Source organism: Rhinoderma darwinii, chromosome 11 (assembly GCF_050947455.1).
Source record: "Rhinoderma darwinii isolate aRhiDar2 chromosome 11, aRhiDar2.hap1, whole genome shotgun sequence".
NCBI classification, from domain to species: Eukaryota; Metazoa; Chordata; class Amphibia; order Anura; family Rhinodermatidae; genus Rhinoderma; species Rhinoderma darwinii.
Genome location: NC_134697.1, coordinates 63,221,261 through 63,244,111, shown reverse-complemented (window position 1 = coordinate 63,244,111; position 22,851 = coordinate 63,221,261). Strand labels below are relative to the sequence as shown.

The 22,851-nt window shown below is 40.2% G+C and overlaps 1 protein-coding gene across 3 annotated transcripts in view; it reads left to right on the top strand.

Moving 5' to 3' along the window:
• The window catches only part of CDH23 (cadherin related 23), an 818,455-nt gene extending 801,501 nt beyond the window's left edge, over positions 1-16,954 (top strand). The window contains exons 57-68 of one of the 3 annotated variants that reach the window (XM_075841683.1): positions 139-402; positions 576-737; positions 1,715-1,971; positions 3,847-3,944; positions 4,380-4,500; positions 6,154-6,233; positions 7,814-7,854; positions 8,452-8,512; positions 10,358-10,487; positions 11,516-11,638; positions 12,512-12,625; positions 15,944-16,954. In XM_075841683.1, the coding sequence (XP_075697798.1) occupies positions 139-402; positions 576-737; positions 1,715-1,971; positions 3,847-3,944; positions 4,380-4,500; positions 6,154-6,233; positions 7,814-7,854; positions 8,452-8,512; positions 10,358-10,487; positions 11,516-11,638; positions 12,512-12,625; positions 15,944-16,267 (1,775 nt within the window). In that variant the 3' untranslated portion in view covers positions 16,268-16,954. The remainder of the gene's footprint in view (positions 1-138; positions 403-575; positions 738-1,714; positions 1,972-3,846; positions 3,945-4,379; positions 4,501-6,153; positions 6,234-7,813; positions 7,855-8,451; positions 8,513-10,357; positions 10,488-11,515; positions 11,639-12,511; positions 12,626-15,943) is intronic. The other 2 variants (XM_075841681.1, XM_075841682.1) reach the window with 2 other exon arrangements.
• Positions 16,955-22,851: the final 5,897 nt, after the last annotated feature.

Sequence of the window (22,851 nt, the reverse complement as noted above, 5' to 3'; positions counted from 1 at the left end):
AAATCAAATATTTAATTATGGTTTTTAGTTCAAACACACAGAGGCAGGTACAATAGACTGTTCTGTGGATTGCGTTCAAGGTCTAGTGTTGGTTGAATATCAACATTGTGGAATAAACAAGTTATATTTTGTTTCCAGCTGGCAATGTAGAAAATAATTTCCAGCTGATTCCAGAAGGAAAACTCACTGTTCTGAAGAACTTGGATAGAGAGAAGGAACCATATTATACTCTTATAGTGAAAGCATCCAGCAACAGAAACTGGTCAGTCCGCAAAGCCATGAGAGCTGCTAAGATTCAGAGCTTTGATCCCAGCACAGACTCTACATTGCAAGAAGTGAGAATCTATCTTGAAGACATTAACGACCAGCCTCCTAGATTTACAAAATCCGAATATACTACAGGTAAAACCCAGGAATGAAAAATAAGTTTTATTTTGGCAAGTATCTTAGTATTTTAGTGGCATTAACACATTACACATCATTGTGACGGTTTTATTCTTAAAAGAACTACGTGTTTTATGTCATCATTTTAATATACGTCATTATGTCCTCTAATTTCTTGCCTTTCATTCCAGGTGTTGCGACTGACGCTAAAGTGGGTTCTGAACTCATAAAAGTTGTAGCCCTTGATGCTGATGTAGGAAACAACAGCTTAGTATTCTATAGAATTCTTGGCATCCAGTACATCAAACATAACTCTAATGATTCTGAGGCAGTGAAAAATATTTTTGTGATAGGTAAGGGCATTTATATTATTCTTAGCCCAGTTTGCCATTGCAAGAAAAGACTTGAATTAATCACGCATAGTACCAACTTGCATGCTGAAAGTTCTGAGAGAAAATAAGTGGAACAAAGACAACGTATCATATTTTCAGCGGCAGAAATTAGTCCGCTAATAGCCCATGATATGACTTTCATTATAGAGATAATCTGAAATTTGGTCAAGTCTTGGCTCATTAATTGCACCACATGTACATCAAACTGATTTTATTGCATTGGCAAAAGAAAATACATTTACGTATGTTTATAAAAGAGATTAATTGTTTAAGGTTGCAGTGCTTTCGTTTTTTTCACAGAAAATAATCTGGTGTAAAAAATTAAATGTAACTTATTGATAATGTAAGGCTTAATGGAAATGTCCATTTTTTTTTTAACACTGCCATTATTACGTCTCTTGGAGTTGGGGTTGGAGCTTACGTTTTCCATTAAAGAACTCCAAATCAGTTGTATAGACAGTGTTAAAAGAAACAAATCTGCTTTCCTGCAGCCGCCTGTAGGGCTTAAAGGGGTTTTCCTATCAGACACATTTATGACATATCCACACTCTTCAACCACAACACAGAACGGTAGAACGGGGTTTAGGGGACCCGTTCTAGAGATAGGTGCGGGTCCCAGAGGTGGGACTCGCATCTATCTGACATTTATGACATATTCTGTGGATCTAAGTTCCCCGTAGTGGTGGCTGCCAGTATGCAGAATTGTAGCTTTTTAACTATGTTTATACAGGTGATTTGGAGCTATGTATAAGAAAAATGTGGCTTTGTAAATATATTTCATGAAACTAATCATCACAGAATTGTGTATTTATTTATACAAATAAAACAAAAAAAAACTGTGGTTAAGGGTGGACAATTACGTTAAGGTACCATTTAAGTATAGCCATTTTTATGTGTTTTATATCAGTGAACCTACAATATGCTTCTTGTCTTCTTAGGTCATGTTGATGGTATTATTCGGACCTTTGACTTATTTACTGCCTACAGCCCTGGTTATTTTGTGGTGGACATCATGGCTTCTGATCTGGCTGGACATAATGACACTGCTGTTGTTGGTATCTATATTTTACGGGATGACCAACGCTTAAAGATAGTTATTAATGAGATTCCAGATCGAGTGCGTGAGTTTGAGGAGGAATTCATACGCTTGCTTTCCAATATAACAGGAGCTATTGTCAATACAGATGATGTACAGGTAACAATTACTGCAAATGTCATAGTCAAGCCTCTGGGAAAGTGTGGATCTATTGGACATGTGTTACTATTAGATTTGACTTCGGTCTAAACTGGAAAAGGGAGTTTAAGGGATTCAAATTCAACCTCAAAATGCCCCTGAGGCCTAATTCACACAACGTGTTCGGTTTGTGATATACGGACCGTATTTCGGCAGTATTTCCCAGACCGAACACACTGCAGGGAGCCGGGCTCCTAGCGTCATAGTTATCTATCATGCTGGGAGTCCCTGCCTTGCTGTGGAAAACTGCCCCGTACTGAAAACATGATTATAGTACGGGACAGATTTCCCGCAGTGAGGCAGGGACTCCTAGCGGCATATATAACTATGACACTAGGAGCCCGGCTCCCTGCAGTGTGTTCGGTCCGGGAAATACTGCCGACATACGGTCCGTATATCACGGACCAAACACGCTCGTGTGAATTAGCCCTTACAGGGTTATGGACTTGCAAGGAAATCCCCAGGTTGCATCCCTGGAATGGTTTCTAAAAGCATATGCTGACAGCATGCAGATGGTATTTCCAAAGAAAATGTCCAGATTCAATAAACAGAAGTAGGCTTATGCATATCTCAGTTCAAGGTGGGCAACATGATAAGACAGATACAGGTCAGGGCTGGCAGCAAACAAAAGGCAGAGTCAGGAAAATTTCAAATCCAAAAGAGCAGATAATGAACATCTTCACAAATGGACAGGATCCAAAGAAACTTGTTGCTCTGGAAAGGTATGCCAGTCCTGAGCAGGTTTAACAGCTGAGCACCAGCAGCTGATGTGTGCCTGTCCCTTTAACATGTAAGAAGGAGAGGTACATAGGCTGCACAGGTAGATGGGGAGCGAACACCCCAAAGAAAGATTTGTTGAAATGTTATAATTAACAGTTATTCCAAAAACTGAAATAGCAGGTGAGAAAGAAAGGGAAACTTGTTCAGGTATTCAATTCTAAAGACTTCTTTTTTCTTCCCATATTCTTCCCAATCTACTGTATGATATTTGATACTCTTCCAGTTTCAGTAACAAGTAAATGGGGATAATTGTTAAAATTAGTCCAAACCTTGTGCTGCTAACTGGTTAGCGATTTAGGGGGTGTTCACACCTGCGTTAAACCATTCGTTGTTCTGCTCTGTCAGAGGAGCAGAACAAGGGAATAACGGAACCAACGGTTCCATTGCACAACGGAACCCGCCGGTTGCCGACAAAACGCATTGACTTTTTATAGGTTCTGTCGAGGTTTCCATGATTTTACCGTACAATAGCGCAGCATGCTAATGGATCTGCGATGGATCTAATGGATCTGCGATGGAGACCCCTAATGGAGCCTCCGACGCAGATGTGAATAGAGCCTTAGTTGCACGTAGAAACTGATCAGTTTAGCTTTTCTATAATGCACTGGAATATTGCAGTGGAAAAGGTGTACTCTGGTTGCTATAGCAACATGGGCACTTTTTCTAAAAGGTCAGTGCGTCCTAACCATAAGGGTTAATGCACACAATGCGTATTACATGCGGCAAAAGCGCAGCGTAATTCAGTACCAGCATAGTCAATGAGATTCCAGGAAATCTCATGTACACGCTGCAGTATTTTTCAGCACGTAAATTGACCTGCGGTGCAGATTTTAAAATCCGCAGCATGTCAATTTATCTTGCGTTTCCTCTTGTGAATTGTATCAGACTAGTGCTGAGGAAAAACGCAACGAAAAACGCATTAAAAAATGCACGATTAGGTGCGGTTTTTGCATGCAAATTTCCTGCGTATTGCTGCGGTTTGGTGTGTATTTTCCGCAGCAAAATACGCAATGCGTGCATGTAGCCTAATACTTTTATCTGTTGTTTCTTCTACAGTTCCATGTGGATAAAAAAGGAAGAGTGAACTTTGCACAGACTGACATGCTGATTCATGTAGTAAACCGTGACACCAATAGAATACTTGATGTTGAGCGGTAGGTCGTCTTGCCGTCCTGTATTTTTCCACCGTCATAAATATGTCGTAGCCACTAAATCATGTTATGAGCACAGGAAAGCGTAACATGTTCTTATTGCTGTGCTATTGTTATAGGGAGTACAATATTTATTTTTATATTTTATTTTCATTTTGGAATACACAATATGAATGGATAATAAATCCCCGGGTGGAACTTCTATAATGTGGGTAGATATTGTTGGCCACAAGTATCAATATATTGAATGGTAGGGGGTTACGGGTCTTCTGTGGTTTTAAAGCAACCTACTGGAAAATGTTGTCATTATGCCTTGTAAGTTAGGTAAAATGATGTGAGCAATGCAGAATGGTGTGTTGTTTTTTGTCAGGATGGTGATATCATGCAAATTGCAATCATTTTAAAGTAAGTAGACGTACATATCATCTTCTCTCTAAGGGTTATACAGATGATTGATGAAAATAAAGAACAGTTGCGGAATCTCTTTCGTAATTACAATGTCATGGACGTCCAGCCAGCCACCGCTCCTCGTGCTCCAGAAGACCTATCTGCTTTGCAGGTACAAATATGCATACAATTCTTGTACACTTAGTGGTGTAGTGTTACAGTAATAAATATGTATATATATATATTGTGGAGAATTCGCTCTGTAGAGATAGGAAAAATAACTCCAAATGCAGTCAGAGACAATGACACAGAAGTTCTGTTCAAACACGTGCTCTGCCTGTTCTTTATTTTCTGGCTGAAGACAAAAAAATAAACGTATAGCCTTTACATTCATGCACAAACCCCCCCCCAACCCCCCCCCCCCCCCCCCGACAAATTAACTTCTGCTCGGCCGAGCACTAACTAAACATAGTTTTCCCTGACGGTTCGAGTGGCATACTACCAACCACCTGAAAACCGGACCAAAATCGTGTGTTAGCTCAAACAAACCACAAATGTCCAACAGGAGGATATCACACCTCAATATTGTGTCTCCGATAGACAGGTTCTGTCTTTTCACATGGTTTCCTTTTAGTGCACACCTTGGTGATGAACAGAGCTGCAACACCTGAGACCTGCCGAGAAAAGCCGTACTGGCCAGGAAGGGAATGATAGGCCTTACTTCCAACCTGCCTATCATTCCACGAAAATCCAGCCCCGAAATTAGAACCTACCAAAGTCCTTAGCAAACATCTCCTTGCTGGGACAGATGCTTCCTGGAGCCTAGTACACATATAATCTTGGGGAAATATAGCAACCCCCAACAACTTTTCCTGTCAATATTTAATATATATATATATATATATATATATATATATATATATATATATATAATATATTCATACATCACTATTACACAAATGTGTGTGTATGCCAGGCAAAGTGTGGAGATTGCACTGTGACTGCCGGGTGCACATTTTTAATTATGTAATTTATTCTTATTTCTCTACTTTAATAACATTTCAAAGAATGAATATGTATTATATTAAAGTGGATTAAATCACATCATTGTATTATATATTAGATATAATTTGATTTGTAATCATAGAGACCCAGTGAAATAATATAAAAACAAATGACTTAAAGGCTATGTACCCCTTTGCAAGGCATTTTTGTTTTTTTAATTCATCTAATACTTTTTATTAAAAAATATTTTTATATTTTTAGATACAGCTGCTCTGTATTCCCTATGCAGAGCAGCTGTATGTAGCGCTATTCACTGAATCTGTCAGTCCTGCGGACCTGACGGGTTCAGTGTGTCTCTGACATGCAGGATCGAACTGCTATCGATCACATCTATGTTCATAACTTAGATGTGATAGTTTACAGGTGGAACATGCGTGTCGGATCCGCAAGACTGGTGGATTCAGTGAAAAGCGCCAGATACAGGTGCTCTGTATAGAGAATACAAAGCAGCTATATCTCAAAAAGTAAAAAGAAGTTTAATAAAAAGTATTTGTAAAGTTGCACCAAACACACAGATACACCTTTTTATTAAAAAAATAAAACTTTGCATTGCAAAGGTGTACATAGCAATTAACAAGACTATCCAGTGAAACAAATCTGCATGACCTATAGTAGAAAGTGTAAATAATCCCTAGTATCAAGTTGACAAAGCTTCCTACTATATATTGTCTCTTAAAATAAAGATATATTTTGACTTGCATCATACAGTATCAACCAAGCTTGATGGATCTTTCATATTGATTGTCTATTGTATTTGCAGATGGCAATTATTATACTGGCTATCCTTCTGTTTCTGGCTGCCATGCTGTTTATCTTTATGAACTGGTACTATCGAACCGTGTAAGTAGATCACAGAAATATGTTTCATCTAAAAGTAATCTATAAAATCACTGAACAGGCCTGTTAAGTGATTTTAAATGAATATAGTTCTTTTCTCAGTAATAGTACTAATTACAGGCGCCTATAGATGAATGACATGTTATCCATGTTTATATTGGCTAATGAAGAAAATGTACACTTAGTATTTTTACGTTTATATATTTAAGGTGATCTTGGTTTTGTCACTTAATTCATGTTTTGCCCTTCAAACTGAGAGCATGAAGAACTACATAATGAATAACAATTTTTTTTTTCCTGAGGGCTCCCCTGGCTGTCTGTGACCTCATTGTAGTTAAACCCCGCCACCCCCCCCCCCCCCCCCACCGACTATGTAGCACAATACTGTGGGTGATTTATTACTGTTAAAGGAATACTAACTATAGAAATGAATATCAAAATTAAATAGAGGATAAACTAGCTCCCACTGTTTGTCAGTCTGAAGAATCGTATGCATGTTCCTGAAACAAACAGTAGAAATCCTTCAGAGAACACAGAGGTTCATGTCCTGCTGATCTGTTTCATTTTTGGCTGGTGAACGACTGAGGGTTGGGGCCTGGCAAAAGAGGTGTGGGGTTACCAATCTGGTTCTACTGTAGACAGAGCAGAGGCTTCTGCTGCAGCCAGTTGTATTTCAGTCAGACAGAAGATTATGATGAGCAGGAGGGGGGGGGGGGGGATATATGATCTCCTGGAAAACATATAAGAATTATTTAAATATGTATCCGTTTTAATTGCAATAGGAGACAAAATGGGATCAAATTAAAGCAGAAGATTAAGGGAGGAATTGCTGGGATATATATATATATATTTTTCATATAGTGTGTTTAGTATTCCTCTAAGAGCCATGTGCTGAAGCCCTTGCACTAAGCAGTGCACTGTACAATGTAAGGGGATGGGAGTCATATATATGGGCCAAGTACAGTATGCAAAGTATTTCATAATTTATTTCTAGTAACAAGGTCTCCTATGGGGGAAAAACCATAATCATGGACAATGCTGGGAAATCTAGGTTTTCTGTGAAAGAAAAATAAAGAAAAGTGTAAATTATAGTGGATTTAACCCCTTCCCGACATATGACTTACAGTTACGTCATAGCCGGGTAGGGAAAGTATGGAGCGGGCTTACGGAGTGAACTGGCTCCATACGATGCCGGTGTCGGCTGTATGTTACAGCCGACACTTCAGAGTAACTAGCGGCATCGCGCTCGAGTGCGATCCCGCTAGTTTAACTCATTAAATGCCGCGGTCAATACTGACCGCAGCATTTAATCGTTAGAAAGAGGGGGGCCCCTCTAACAGCTCATCGCGCTCCCCGCAACGCAATTGTGCGGGGGCGATGGTTGCTATTTCGTTCTAGCGATTGCTGGGGGTCTCAGTGCTCGGACCCCCACCAATCCAAACTTCTGACATGTCACTATGACATGTCAGAAGTTTGTCAAATGTTTAGCTGCACTTTAATTCTGTTTATGTTTGCTGAGAAAATGCCAACTTTGTAGTAGAACTTACCAGTAGTTTGCTCTCTTTTTTTGTTATATTGTGCAGACACAAGAGGAAGTTGAAAGCAATAGTGGCTGGATCAACGGGTAAGTTCCCCTTATGTTCTGAGTATAGTATTGCTGTTAGGAAAATATGTTAGTTCCAGAAATGAGCACCTAATTGAAGCGTCATTGCTGCTAGTCAGCACGCAACTCCCACACATTGTCTTTTTCTTGTATATACAATTAACAGCTCTATATGGCAATATTTTGTACAGTAACTTGCAGATGTAATTGTATATATTGGTGTGTGCCCCAGTTTGGCACCAAATTAAAATTTTACTTCCTTGGGCTCAAAAACACTAGGGTCAAATTCCTTGGTAGACATGGAGCTTGCCAGGTTGTTTTTAGACACATTTATCCCATGAAGATAAAGCCTTAGAAAATGCAATCCATGCAATACTGACCATTGCCCACCCAAACTACACCTTTAGTTGGTGGGCCTACACTACAATATATATAATACCCAAAATTGCAGTACCATACAAGATAATTGTGAATATATAAGTGGCCATAAGAAGGAGCATACTTATTGCTAAGTTGTCAAATGAAAATATACATAATAAGAAATAAATAACATATTAAAATAAGCAATCGTTTTTATTTCCAGTAAATAAATACAGTAAGAATATTTTTGTTTTTTAGGAAACCGAGGTTTTATGGATATCCTGGATATGCCCAATACAAATAAATACTCTTTTGAAGGGTGAGTTAAAAAGAAAAGGCAACTTCTACTGGAGAAACAGGCATTGCTAGAAAAGCAGAGTAACAAAAAATTCTGTAAAGACATAAAGCAGTCATTCATATTGTAGCACGACTAAAGGGACATATTTTGCTGTATTTAACCCCTTACGAATGCAGCCTATTTTGGGCCTTCAGGCTTTGATTAATTTTTTTTCATTGACACTTTTCAATAGTTCTAACTTTTTTATTTTTCCGTCGATAAAGCTGTATAGTGGCTTGTTTTATTGTCACCATTTTGGGGTACGCATAGATGATTGGTAAACATTTACTAAGAAAAATTGGGGGGTAGAAAAAAACAGCAATTCCGCCATTGTTTTTTTTCCGTTTTTCTGACTACTTAAAGCAAACCTGTCACAATAAAAATTCAGCCCGATGTGATGGCAGCATTTATAGAGCATTTTTAGTATAACTTGCATTTTATGCCCTTGTGCCTCCGCACAGGCTCTGTTCATATAGTCGTGACATGTGCATGATGCTACTGCGTGGAGAAGAAACACACAGGGACTGGCCAATTAATCCTAATATATGGGGAGTTTATGTAAAAAAAAATCACTGGCATGCTGTTGAGGATACGAAATCAAGGACCAACTTTTAGGGCATGACCACACGTGGCGGATTTCCTCCGCAACTGTCCGCATCAATGCCGCACAGAATCTGCGTTGCAGATTCTGCTGCGGATCTGCACAAAATGTGCAGTAAATTGATGCGGACTAGCTGCTGCGGACTGCGGTAAAAGTACTTCCCTTCTCCCTATCAGTGCAGGATAGAGAGAAGGGACAGCACTTTCCCTTGTGAAAGTCAAAGAAATTCATACTTACCGGCCGTTGTCTTGGTGACGCGTCCCTCCTTCGGCATCCAGCCCGACCTCCCTGGATGACGCGGCAGTCCATGTGACCGCTGCAGCCTGTTATTAGCCTGTGATTTGCTGCAGCCGTCACTTAGACTGAAACGTCATCCTGGGAGGCCGGACTGGAGACAGAAGCAGGGAGTTCTCGGTAAGTATGAACTTCATTTTTTTTTACAGATAGATGTATATTGGGATCGGTAGTCACTGTCCCGGGTGCAGAAACAGTTACTGCCGATCGCTTAACTCTTTCAGCACCCTGGACAGTGACTATTTACTGACGTCTCCTAGCAACGCTCCCGTCATTACGGGAGCCCCATTGACTTCCTCAGTCTGGCTGTAGACCTAGAAATACATAGGTCCAGCCAGAATGAAGAAATGTCAAGTTAAAAAAGCAAGACGCATCCGCAGCACACATAACATGTGCATGACAGCTGCGAACTTCATTGCGGAATTTAGAATCTCCATTGAAGTCAATGGAGAAATTCCGCCATGAGTCCGCCACTGCTCCGCAACAGACAGAGCATGCTGCGGACACCAAATTCCGCTCCGCAGCCTATGCTCCGCAGCGGAATTTTACGCATCGTCTAAACGAACACTGCTAAATTAAAGTGGAAGTCAATGGACAAACGGCTCCGCTGCGGAGTGTCCGCAGCGGAATTTAAGTGAAATTCCGCCACGTGTGAACCCAGCCTTAATGTCATTTCTAAGCTGGAATACTACATGGGCTCCATTTATGTTGCCTTTAAAGAGGTTTATATTGGGATCGCCCTAAAAAGCTGTTCACAGAGAGCCCTTGCTGGGACCTTTAGTGTCCACCTGTAATCTGTGAAAGAACCTTTTAGCAAATTTTTTATTTCAAATGAATGGACTTCTAATGCATTATTTAGCCGCTCTCTACTCCGGCTTACTGATGGACGTCTCGAATGATGGTAAACATGTTTTTAATATTATTATTTGTAGGGCAAACCCTGTATGGTTGGATCCTTTCTGCAGAAATTTGGAGTTGGCAGCACAAGCAGAGCATGAAGATGATTTACCTGAGAATTTAAGTGACATTACAGATCTTTGGAACAGCCCAGCAAGAACTCATGTAACTATAAGCTTTTTTTTTATTTATTTTTTAATCTGTGGTTTAATGGCATAATACATTTTATTTTTTTAAATACATATATATTATATATATATATATATATATATATATATATATATATTAGACTTGCTGTTGTATTTCATATGAGTTATTCCTGTATATGTTTTGTGTCAACATAGTCAAATGGGACAGATTTAGGATTTGTGCCGCGTCAGAAATCTGGCCTAAGTTCAACTTTTTTTTTATGCTAATCATTTTAGACACATGTATCAATGTTAGGCTGGGTTCACACGACCTATTTTCAGACGTAAACGAGGTGTATTATGCCTCGTTTTACGTCTGAAAATACGTCTCCAGTACGTCGGCAAACATCTGCCCATTCATTTGAATGGGTTTGCTGACGTACTGTGCAGACGACCTGTAATTTACGCGTCGTCGTTTGACAGCTGTCAAACGAGGACGCGTAAATGGACTGCCTCGTCAAAGAAGTGCAGGGCACTTATATACATTATATGCAGGACACTTTTTTGCCACGTAATTTGAGCTGTTCTTCATTGAACTCGAAGCACAGCTCAAGATTAACGAGCGTCTCAGACGCCTCGCAAAATGCGAGGAGGAGCATTTACGTGTGAAACGAGGCAGCTGATTTCTCCTGAAAACAGTCTGTCTTTTCACACGTAAATGACAGCTAGCGTGTGAACATACCCTTATACGCCATAAAGAACAGATGTTCGCGACTCACCCGACAAGAGGGCATGACTTAAAATACATCAAATTTTGCCAACAATTTGGTCCAAAAAAGTTGCCTAAAGTATGCCAACCAAGAGGTGGTATAAAGTTAGACAGAAGTGTCTAAAGATCTGCAAAATGTATCATCCAGCATGAGCCACTGTGATCAATTTGGCGCACCTAGTCTAATTCTTTGCTTTCTGAATTTAAGACAGTAATAATCAGTCTGCCCCAATGTATATTAAACAAATTTAGCAGATATAATTGTTTAATTTGTGAAATTGCATCCATACATTTAGGGCACTTTTGGCCGTGAACCAACAGCTACCAAACCAGAAGATGACCGCTACCTTCGTGCAGCAATTCAAGAGTATGATAACATTGCAAAACTGGGGCAGATCATGCGTGAGGGACCTATTAAGGTGAGCATACATTTCACATGTTCAATACATATAAATTTAGTAAGTTCATTAAATGGAGTATTTCACTTTATGTAAATAAAGCTTGATCATTGTAAAAGTTATGTAACATTTTATTATAATTTGTGTGCAAATTCCTCACAGGTTTCAAGATCTCTGCTAGCAGTTAGTGAATGGAAACATTCTTGTTTCCACTCAGAGATCTTTCCTGGGAATGTGTATACATGTATACACAGCAGCCTGTTAGTCACCGCAGAGGTGGGGGGAGCGCTCCTCTCATGAATATGCCAGACCTATAACTGTGAGCCCGGTGTATTCTTTCAGAGTTCCTATTAGCCAAACGGTGCAATATTTTTGTGCCATTTCGGCTACTAGGAATCCGGACTTGTAGCTGTAATATGTTGCCCTTACATAGGGCAGTATGTTAACCTGATAGATCCACTTATGAACTCTCCCTGTTTTCCCCTTTTTGGTGTATCAATTGATTAACAAATGATTGGCCTTGATCATGTAGGACACATGTGGCCTCTTCTTGCTAGAGTTTCTAGTCATTTAGAGGTACAGTAAAAGTGCAAGGTTTAAGATAATAAAATGAATCACTATTACTTTTTTAGGTTAGAAGCAATTCATTTAAACTTATATCAAATCCTTTGACTTAAGGACTAAGACATGGTCGTATTTCTTGCAAGTGTCTAAAGTCTCACCTGCAACTTTCTTCGCATGAACGCCTAGTTTTATCCTCATTCAGTCGTAGATGGACACTGAATCTGAATGATGTCATTTCTGTCAATAATTACATTTGTTGGAAAAGTCTCCATGATAACAGCATTCTGATCATCTTATCATGCATTATATGTCAATATTAACCTCACACAGGGATCCCTACTGAAAGTAGTGCTGGATGATTATATGCGACTGAAAAAGTTATTAGCACAGAGAATGGTTCATAAAGCCACCACCAGCACTGGGGACCAGTCCTCAGTCACAGAGGTAGATTGTCTTGCAGTGGTGTGCAGGCTGTATGGCCTGGTTCTTAGATCCTGGGGGAGCTGGGTATGCATGGGGTGTTTCCCGTTTTATTCTTTGATTTTGCCATTATTATATACGGATACGTGCTGTGCAATGTTTTCATGTTTGCCTCAGTCTTTTAATAAACTCAGAGTATTAATAATTAGCAAATTTGCATGATTATAAGCAATAAAAAGTAATTGAACTGTAGCATTTTATGGTATAGAGGATAAAACATGTTTCTTTTCTAATTAATTCCTTTCAGAAGATTTTTTTTTATGGACATGGAGTGTACTGCCATCTAGTATAAATAACTTCAAATGAAAACTCCTGGAAATTTTGGTATTTTTTTTTATTCTCTCACATGGTGTTAGATTGTGTTCACTAAATGGCACATTGTATCAGCAGTAAGCTCCTGCTATTCTAATCATCTTTGTGACACCACAGGGAAATCCTGTGGAAATATTATCATTTTGAGTAGGCAAGCGATATCGGTAGGCAAGTATTTGAATTTAGGGGGTGTATCTTTATTAAGACCCTTGTTCAAAGGTGGCACGTCCCAATCCAGATAAGCAAGAGCTGACCTATTTCAGTTTACTTTAACAACAAAGTATTTACTAAACTGTGCTATCGCTACAAAGCCATTGGCTCCATTATCAATGCAAATAACAATGGACACTACCCCTATGCAGAAAAAAAGAATCAGTAGCCATGTCATTTATACATACTCGGCATTGGCGCCCTCATATAAGAACTTGATCATTCACCTCATATAATGGCTTTAACCCAAACCCAAGCAAAACTGACTGTCTGCACAAAATTTCTCTGGACGTGATTAAAGGCTTTAACCACGTCGAGGTAAAGGACTTCTCGATCTCTTGCATTGTCAGGAGTCTCTTGCATATTCCAATACAGTCTTCATATGTTATCAGCAGTCGCCTTGCCAGCCATGTACCTTGTTTGATCAGGGTGCACCAAAAAGGGACACACCCTTGCAAACCTCTCTGATTGAGCTCTAACCAACAATTTATGGTCTGAATTGAAAAGGGAAATTGGCCTACATGATCCCATATCTGTAGGATCGTTATTTATTTTTACAATTAAAGTGATAAGTGCCATTTACATTGATTCAGGAAGGGCGCTCATCACTTCAATTTTTTGGCTGAATAATACAAGACTTGCAGAAAGGTTGACAATAGCGTGTCCACATAATGAAACAATATCTCAGAAAGGAGCCCTTCCGTTCCTGGAGACCTACCCATGGGTGACTGTTTGGCCACATGCTTTAGTTCTTCCAGCGTTAAGGGGGAATCTAATACATCTGCCTGTTCTTCTGTTAACCTGGACAATATAACCCTTTGTAAGAATAGTACTTCAATCAATGAGTGCAAACTTACTGATGTACATATGCCCTGGTAAAAGCCAAGGAACTCCTCTTTAACCTGCTCAGGGTTCGAGACCAGCATTCCCCTTATTTCCCCAATTGCCCAGTTTTCCCCTTGATTCTTTATCAAATTGGCTAACTATTGAACCGAGGTTCCTCCTATGAAATTAAACTTAAAGGGAACCGGTCACCGGCATTTCACCTATTGAACTTTACTTCTCCCTCACTGGCCGCTGCTATAAAAAGTTAATTGCCATTATCCTCTCTCCTAAATTCCTCCTCCGACTGTAAATAACAGTCTGCAAACATTTTGCGCCTTTTATCGTAATAATCCGGTGTCCCTTTGTGCGCACACTTCAGAAGAGGACATCAATGCACAAGCGCAGGATTTTGTGTGCTGGGGGGAGGCGAGGAGCTGTCAATCAAATGTAAGGAGGAGGGGTAAACTCGGAAAGATTTGAGGAATGAAGATATGACTCTTTTCACACGAAGATCTGACTCTTTTATGCTCATTAGCATACGGCGTAAGAACACTAAAAAACTGAATAATAAAGCTACAGAGCCGACTAAGAAGATAATTATAGTTTATATAGAAATGATTTTTCACCCACTACCACCAGGTATTGCTGGTTTAATAGGTGAAATGCTGGTGACAGGTTCCCTTTAACTTTGTTGAATTGGAGATAGCTCTGTATTTTTTGATAGAGGGCTGCCTTTAATGCATCCTGCGCTTCAACTCATGTGGCCTTATTTTCTTAAATAGGTTAAACTACATAACTGGTTTTAGATTGCTGTACCTTTTTATGTAATATATCCAAAAGAGCTCTTGACTTTCTTAAATTTGTTTATTTCCCGAGTAAAACGTCCCCTCAGGAAAGCCTTTAACCAGGGGCGTAACTAGGAAAGACTGGGCCCCATAGCAAACTTTTGACTGGGGCCCCCCTCCCCTGGGTGTCACGCAACCCCCCCTTGCAGATAGTGCCTTTTTTACAGCGCCCCCTGTAGATAACGCCATACAGCCCCCCCCTGTAGATAACGCCATACAGTCCCCTCTGTAGATATCTACAGGGGGGACTCTGTATGGAGTTTTATTAAACTCTCCCAAAATAAAGAAAGGGCATGGGTTTTTACCCCACAAATCTCTGGAGGGAAAGTAATAGTAGTGCATAGTGCAAGGAGGCTGTTTTTTTTTTTGTCTACACAGCCAATATGTTGGAAGGAATCTCCTAAGTTACTAATGGTACTAAATATATGTGGTAACAATACCAACAGTAGTACCAATACCACCAACAGTAGTGCACCTACACGATAGATTCAGCAATGGAGCTATCCAGCATTTCAGATAGCACAGTGAGAAGAGCTGCTGCATAGAAAACAGGAGTTTCTAGGTTAGAATCCTGACAGTGAGGCCCCATGCACACGACCGCAATATCTCCTGTAATTACAGACCGTAATTACGGCCTGTAATTACAGGACCATTCATTTATATGGCCAACTGACACCTTCCCGTATGTCTACGGGAGGGTGCCTGTGCCGTAGAAACCTGCCGAAAAAAATAGGACATCCGCACTCGTAATTACGGGCACGGTCATATGCATGAAGCCTGAGTCATTGTCTGAGGCTTCCTGACCTAATTAACAAGTCACGCCCTCAAAACCACACCCACTTTTTACACGTGTTCGGGTATATTTACACATGCCAGTTTTCTGATATGCGCAAAATGGCAACCAAAAAATGCCACATGTAAATACACCCAAAATCTGGCCAGTATTTTTGGGTAGAAAAGATACCAAACATAGACATACCTATGACTTAACAGGTATTTTTACATAAGTTATGCCTTTTTAAAAGAACACTAAACTTTTATTTTAATACTCTGATGGTCTTATTGTTTTTCATATAATTCTCTGTTACAGTTAATACAGAATGATTTGGATGAAGACGACGATCAAAGTCCAAGACATGGTTCTTTGCGTTTCAAGCACAAACACCCAGTGGAAATAAAGGGACCAGATGGAATTCATGTTGTACATGGGAGCACTGGAACTCTTTTGACTTCTGACATGAATAGTTTACCAGAGGATGACCAAAAGGGCATTGGACGATCTTTAGAGACACTTAACACAGACAATTGTGTTTTCAATGACAGAAATGCCCGCACTGAATCTGCAAAGTCCACACCAATGCACAAGCTGAGAGACACCATAATGGAAAACCCTATAGAAATAACGGAATTATGACTAGAGGTGGCCTCATTGGTCTAGCAGTTAAGAAGTATGTACTGAGTCACTGCTTCAGCATTGCAGCACAAAATGGACAGGAGCTGGTTTGCTTTGGCATTGTTTAAGCTAAAAGCACAAATGTCCACTTCATTTCATGGTGGACTTGTAGGTTATGCAACAAATAATTCGTATTATTAAAAAAACAAAATAACAGCTACCTTGAGGACATCTTTCCAGTATGACCATTTTTATTATGGTGCTATAAATGGTACAAGAATATGACACAAAAAGCAATCCTGGCAGTAAAGGGCAGAAAATAATGCTGAGAATGGCTTGGTACAGAGATTTCTTTCCTGCCGGCAGTGAAATACTTTTCTGGTGTTGCAAAAGAATTATTGCAAAGGGAAAACACTGGACAAAAACACTGCCTCGAGGCCCGTGAGGTCATAACATGTTTTGAACCTTAGGCAAATGTCTTTTTAGTTGTGCTTGCCTACCAAATCTACAAATATTCCAGAGTACAACTACCAAGAATTCTGAAAGCATTTTAGTGTGTAATTTAATTCATTTTTAAATGTATGTGAGTTTTGTGAGGTTTTTTTAATGTTTGTTATGAAGAAGAAAAAAAATCTGATACTTTAAAATGTCTTTTGTCTAGTCATTAAACTCGATATGAGATGGTTTGTTTTTTTAAATATTGCTGGAAAACATCAAAAGAATCATGGTCCGATTTTAGGTTATTATTTTTCTGGGGCATGAGTATCCTTTCCTATCCTAACTGTGCCCTAACAATATGCAATATGCGAAGACAGCCCTAGGATCCTTCAATGTATCAGTTACAGACTGCCCATAGCAGGTATGGACCTCCTTTGACTATGCCCATGTATGTAGCGATCAAAACGGATTGTAGGACACAAGGGATTAAACAGCTGAGATTAGATGTTTACGTGTGTTTTACAACCCTTCTCCAGATCACGAAGGCACTGTGCACTGTAATACTATGTTGATGGTCGGCTTGGCTCTCCTTTCTTTATGTACTATTACATCGTTTGTTTTGTTGGTGTATCAATTAACCTCTGGTTAACCCCTTCTTGCTCACCCCCCATAATTTAACAGGCTAATGGCAAAGTCCTTGTGCCACAGGCCTATTAATTTATATGCTACTTTTGATGCCACTGCGCGCTCCCCATGCTGGCAGTCAGATACAGTACTGTGACGAGGGAAATGAAAAATACTCAGTTCCCTGTCAGTAAAAGCCATGAACTCGTACTCACATTGAAAACTGAGTACCTGAATGCAGAACCGTTGCTTCTGCACTTCGGTGGTTGCTAGGGGAACCCCATCATGTCATTAATGATGTCACAGGGATTCCCTATGCAGATCATATATCCCCCCCCCCCATGAGTGCTGCTGCTGTGGACATCAAGGAAAGTCTATATAGGGGTTGTTGTGAAACAGTCTTTCTCTCTGGTTGATACAAAACTCGTCACCCAGCTGACACCAGGATTAGTGATGTAGGGGTGTAGTCACACACAGCTGATTTTTCAGAAATTTCTGCTACTGAATATCAGTTATGTTCACGTGAATGGAACTTTACCCCCTGCTACAGAAACAACTTATTTTCAATTGCAGAAATTTCGGCAATAATATATGCCACGTTTTTAATTCCGCTATAGCAATTCAAAGGATCAGACAAGTAGCCATATTTTCATCTTGTTGTTTATTTAGTTAAACAATATGTATATGGAAACAAGAACATAAAACTATCCAGTAAAACTAGACAAACGTTTTGCGGGTAGAATGCCTTCAGATAACGATACATAGAAACTGGTGTCTATTTATACTAGTAGTAGAAATTGAGGTTGTAGCACCCAAAGATGAGTCAGATCATAGGTCACTATGTAATCACATTGTATTGAAAAAATACATATCGTTTATTAGCATGTGTATGTATGTTTACTCAGCTAGATCTATTGTGTGAACATACATAGAAATGCTGATACACAATGTGTACAGAGCCTTAAATGGAGAACACCACTCAAAGTCTAACTTCCCTATCTGAGGTACACACACACTTATTCTATGTGTTGCCCCTGTTGGACTCTAAACTATGGACTTGGTGCTAACGACTGTGCCACCATGGTGTACCATGTCTAATACCATGCATTTGTTACATATACTGTATAAGCTTGAGCAAATATGTAACTCCTACAAAGGATCTACAGCCAGTAAAGCCCAAAAAGAACCAAAAGTAGCTATATTAGAGACATTTGATTTGAAAAACCTTTAAAACCATATGGGAGAATTAACAGTAGCATGAAAACAGCAAACTGTCAGATAGTGCAAACCAAGTGCTAGTATGAACATATATGAATTGTTAAGGACTGAGACTTTTTATTTTCGTTTTTCACTCCCCGCCTTCCAAGAGCCATAACTTTTTTAGCTTTCCATCAATAGAGTGGTGTGAGGACATTTTTTTTTGCGAGAGGAGTTGTAGTTTCTAATGGCACCATTTAAAAATGCCATATAATGTACTTGGAAACAAAATAAATTTGCGGGCTAAAATAAAAATAAAAAAAACCAGATTCCTACAATGTTTTTACGGCTTTCACCGTGCAGTAAAAAAGACAACTTAACTTTATGCTGCTGTTCAAAAAGATTACGGCGATACCAAATTTTAGTTTTTTTTTTTTTTAGATTTTACTTTTTTTTAAAACGAAAAAATAAATAGTTTCACCACATTGAGAGCAATCATTTTATTTTTCCGTGGAAAAATGTTTACATTATTTTAGAGAATTTGAACCAGCGATCTAATGATACACTGGAATACTAATGTATCGCAGTACATTGGCACGACTTGACAGAGGCAGGCAGTCCTGGGGACCTCCCATAGGCCCCAGGGGCTGATATGACAACCATCGACACCCCCTCTACCACACTGTGAGGGCGCTGGAGATGTCAGTGGGGGCAATTGACCACAGCATTTGAGGGGTTAAATAGCTAGGAACCGCATATAATACACAGCTGACACCCGCTGAATATGGAGCACGCGTCATACTTCCCTATGACACTTATCACATACATGTATGTATGTGATAAAATACGCCAATGGGTTAAAAATCGTGTAAGGGTATGTGCACACGAGAACTGTCTTTTACATCTGAAGAGACAGACTGTTTTCAGGAGAAACCAGCTGCCTCGTTTCAGACATAAAAGCTCCTCCTTGCATTATGCGAGGCGTCTCTGACGCTCGTAAATCTTGAGCTGCTCTTCATTGACTTCAATGAAGAACGGCTCAAATTACGTTGCAAAGAAGTGTCCTACACTTCTTTGCCGAGGGTCATTTTACGCGTCGTCATTTGACAGCTGTCAAACGACGACGCGTAAATTACAGGTCGTCTGCACAGTACGTCGGTAAAACCCATTCAAATGAATGGGCAGATGTTTGCCGACGTAGTGTAGCCGTATTTTCAGGCGTAAATCGAGGCATAATACGCCTCGTTTACGTCTGAAAATAGGTCGTGTGAACCCAGCCTTACAGTGCCAACATACTTGAAAAATTTGTTCAAAATTGTCCTTTTTTTCTTGTTGTGGGTATCCACTTCCTGACCAGAACCATCTGGTCATTTATCAAATCCTAGACTTCTTATAGCAGGGTCTAGATATAGGCCTGACCTAGCACCCTCAAGGTCCAGATCTCAGCTCGGAGCACATTCTTTTATACACCTATGGCAGATCACAGGTGGGTCAAGAGATGTGTCCACAGCAACTAGTATTAAGCGGGTTTTACACTGGATAATTATCAGGTAAACTATTGTTCATAGAACGCTCGTTGCTGATCATTGTCCTGTGTAGAGAGGGACACGATCAGATGAACAAGCAAACGCTCATTCATCTGCTGATTGTATAGTTTTTAAAAAAAGTTAATTATCGTTGTCGACAGCAAATCTCCCAGTGTCAGGGTGCCATGCTGATGTATGTCTCGTTGATCGGCACTCGCTGCACCGGCAAAAATCCCACTACTGTAGCATTTTTGTTCAGTACGAAACAGCAGTTCCGTGAGGAGGCAGAGACTCCTAGCGTAATAAACATCTGATGCCAGGAGTCCCGTTCAACTGCACTGCGGTCAGGCAATCCATCCGACACAAGGACCGTTTTTCACAGCCTAAACTCTGTTGTGTGCAAGAGGTGTTAGGCAAGGTTTGCTACTGTATCTGTGATGCTGCCACTACGTTCCATTTGAGGATTATTGCATGGTGTAATGAGCGAATGCACACGGTAGAATACGGCACCATAAAATTTGTGTCATGCTGTACAGGCTCAGTCAGGTGGCGTATTGTACACATGGAATCTGGGAATGCCAAGACATTTCCGCAGGGATCCGCAGGGATCTGCATGAATCTGAAGTATAAGGAGTTAGAGTAGTAGCTACATGCAGTTGTACTTTTTATTGGATTCTTTTGAGTCAGTGGCATTGCCCAATGGAGATTCCTTTCCGCTATGCCTTGATCAGATTCTTTGTGAACTTATAAAAAATCCACGATTATGTACACAACTTTTTTTTTTTATGTGGCAGGGGTCGTATGTGTGGACACCTTTTGATTTGAATCATACACAAGGCTAGACAAAGACTAAGGCACACATGTAGATGCCATTTTCTAAGATCCATTTACTTCAAAGGAATGTCTACATATTACTTAAAGGGCTACATGCCCCGAGGCCTCCATCCTGTTTAGTTCTTCCATTACAGCTGTTTGAATCCCAACTGGATGGTAAGAAACGGTTCTCCAGAATGTGCAAGGCACTTTGAGTCCCTGCCTCTAGGTACTCAAGGCCAAATGCCCCCGAGCCCATAGGCCTGAAGCTCTGATTGCCGACATGGTAACCGGGGCAGGCAACTATATTAACTATTCTTAGGAGCAATACCTATATAACGATTTGTTGGGGGGGGCATATGGTATTATGAATAGGAACAGATCGCATTGAGAAAAGTAGGCTACATTATTGGGGTTGCAGGATGAGAAGTTTGGCTATTCACTTATTCATCCGCTCTAGCAGCACTAAGTCTAGTTGGTAAACTCTGCAGAGGAGTCGTGGCTGGGAGAAATTCTAATGTTGATCTGGTCCTGAGGGAAAGAAAATAAACAACCCCAATCAAAGACATCACACGTGAGTCATCGGCTTTTAATAGCAAATTCTGCCGCTGCTTGCCCCGGATAACTCGTGTTCATTTGTATAGACTGCACTGTAAGAGCGTGCTACAATGTGAAGAAATCATTCTCTCATAGCCTTAACAATCTCCAGGTCAGAACCATAGACTCACTATTAGCATTACATTACTGACAGCCTCAGAAGAAAATGCCCAGATCAACTACAGACTAATATTGTGCAGCAGCAGCACCCAGCATTTACTAGTCAAGACCCTGGTAGTTGATATTTATATTGGTTGTATTATACACTGCACACCTCTGGGTCCCCAACTCTGTCTTGAAGTGGCTATGCTTGTAGCTCTCACTTTAGCCCTAGCCACACTTTGCATTAAAATCTAATGTATATAATCATGCCAGCAAACCAAAGCTTACCCTCAAATTTATGCACAAGGATTAGCCCCATTGTAATTCAATGGAACAAATCACTGGCTATTAATTGCAGAACCTGCAGCAGTAACCGGATGGTTATTTCCATGGTCACTTATTTTTATTTTTCATAGCATGTAAGCTGGTTGTGGAACCTTTATTTACATACATTGAATGCGGATTGCCATAGTATTTGACGAGGAAAAATCCTGGTGAAAGTTGACACGTGTGACCGTGGCAGACTGGCACAGGGAATAATGGGAAATTACAGTACAAGGCAAGTGGCTGAAATTTTTACAAATCTCTAACACATGCTGTGAACACTTGGCGTACATAAAAAAATTAAATAAAAAGTGCTTGATCATTTCTCTGCAGAAATTCTGTTACTCTGTGGATTTTAACACTTTGTGTAGTAGGGGTGAAAATCTAAAGCAAAACCCACATGCAACACGTGGAATTACCCTTAGACCTAATCTGGTCCGTCTGTTGCGTCATGCATCAGTGTGCTTTGCGAGTGGCATGCGTTATTCACGCACTCGCAAAGCACTTTTTTTTCTAAACTGAATTGATGCGCAAATCATGCAATGCACACGGCTGTGCATCCGTGTGCAGCGTGTGGTTTTCACACCCATAGACTTCAATGGGTGTGTGAAAATGCAGCAATATAGAACATGCGGAGAGAGTCATGCAGCGAACTCTCGCTGCGTGAAAACACGTGTGAACGGCCCCATTTAAAATCAATGGGTCCGTGTGCTGCGCGTGATTTCCATGTGCAGCACACGGACGTTATTCACACGTGTGTGAATGGAGCCTTAAGTGTGAGGCCCTGGTCTGTGGTCTTCTAGCTCACAGTGGAGCGTGCCATGTACAGTAGCCTTTCCTATATTTAGTTCAGTTAACCCTGCCAGTCAGCAGAATGGAGGGCCTGTGGTTCTCCAACATTCAAATTATTGCTGGGGAAGGGGTTGTAGCCAACGATTGACATGTCAGAAGTTTGGATTGGTGGGGGTCTGAACACAGCCCCCC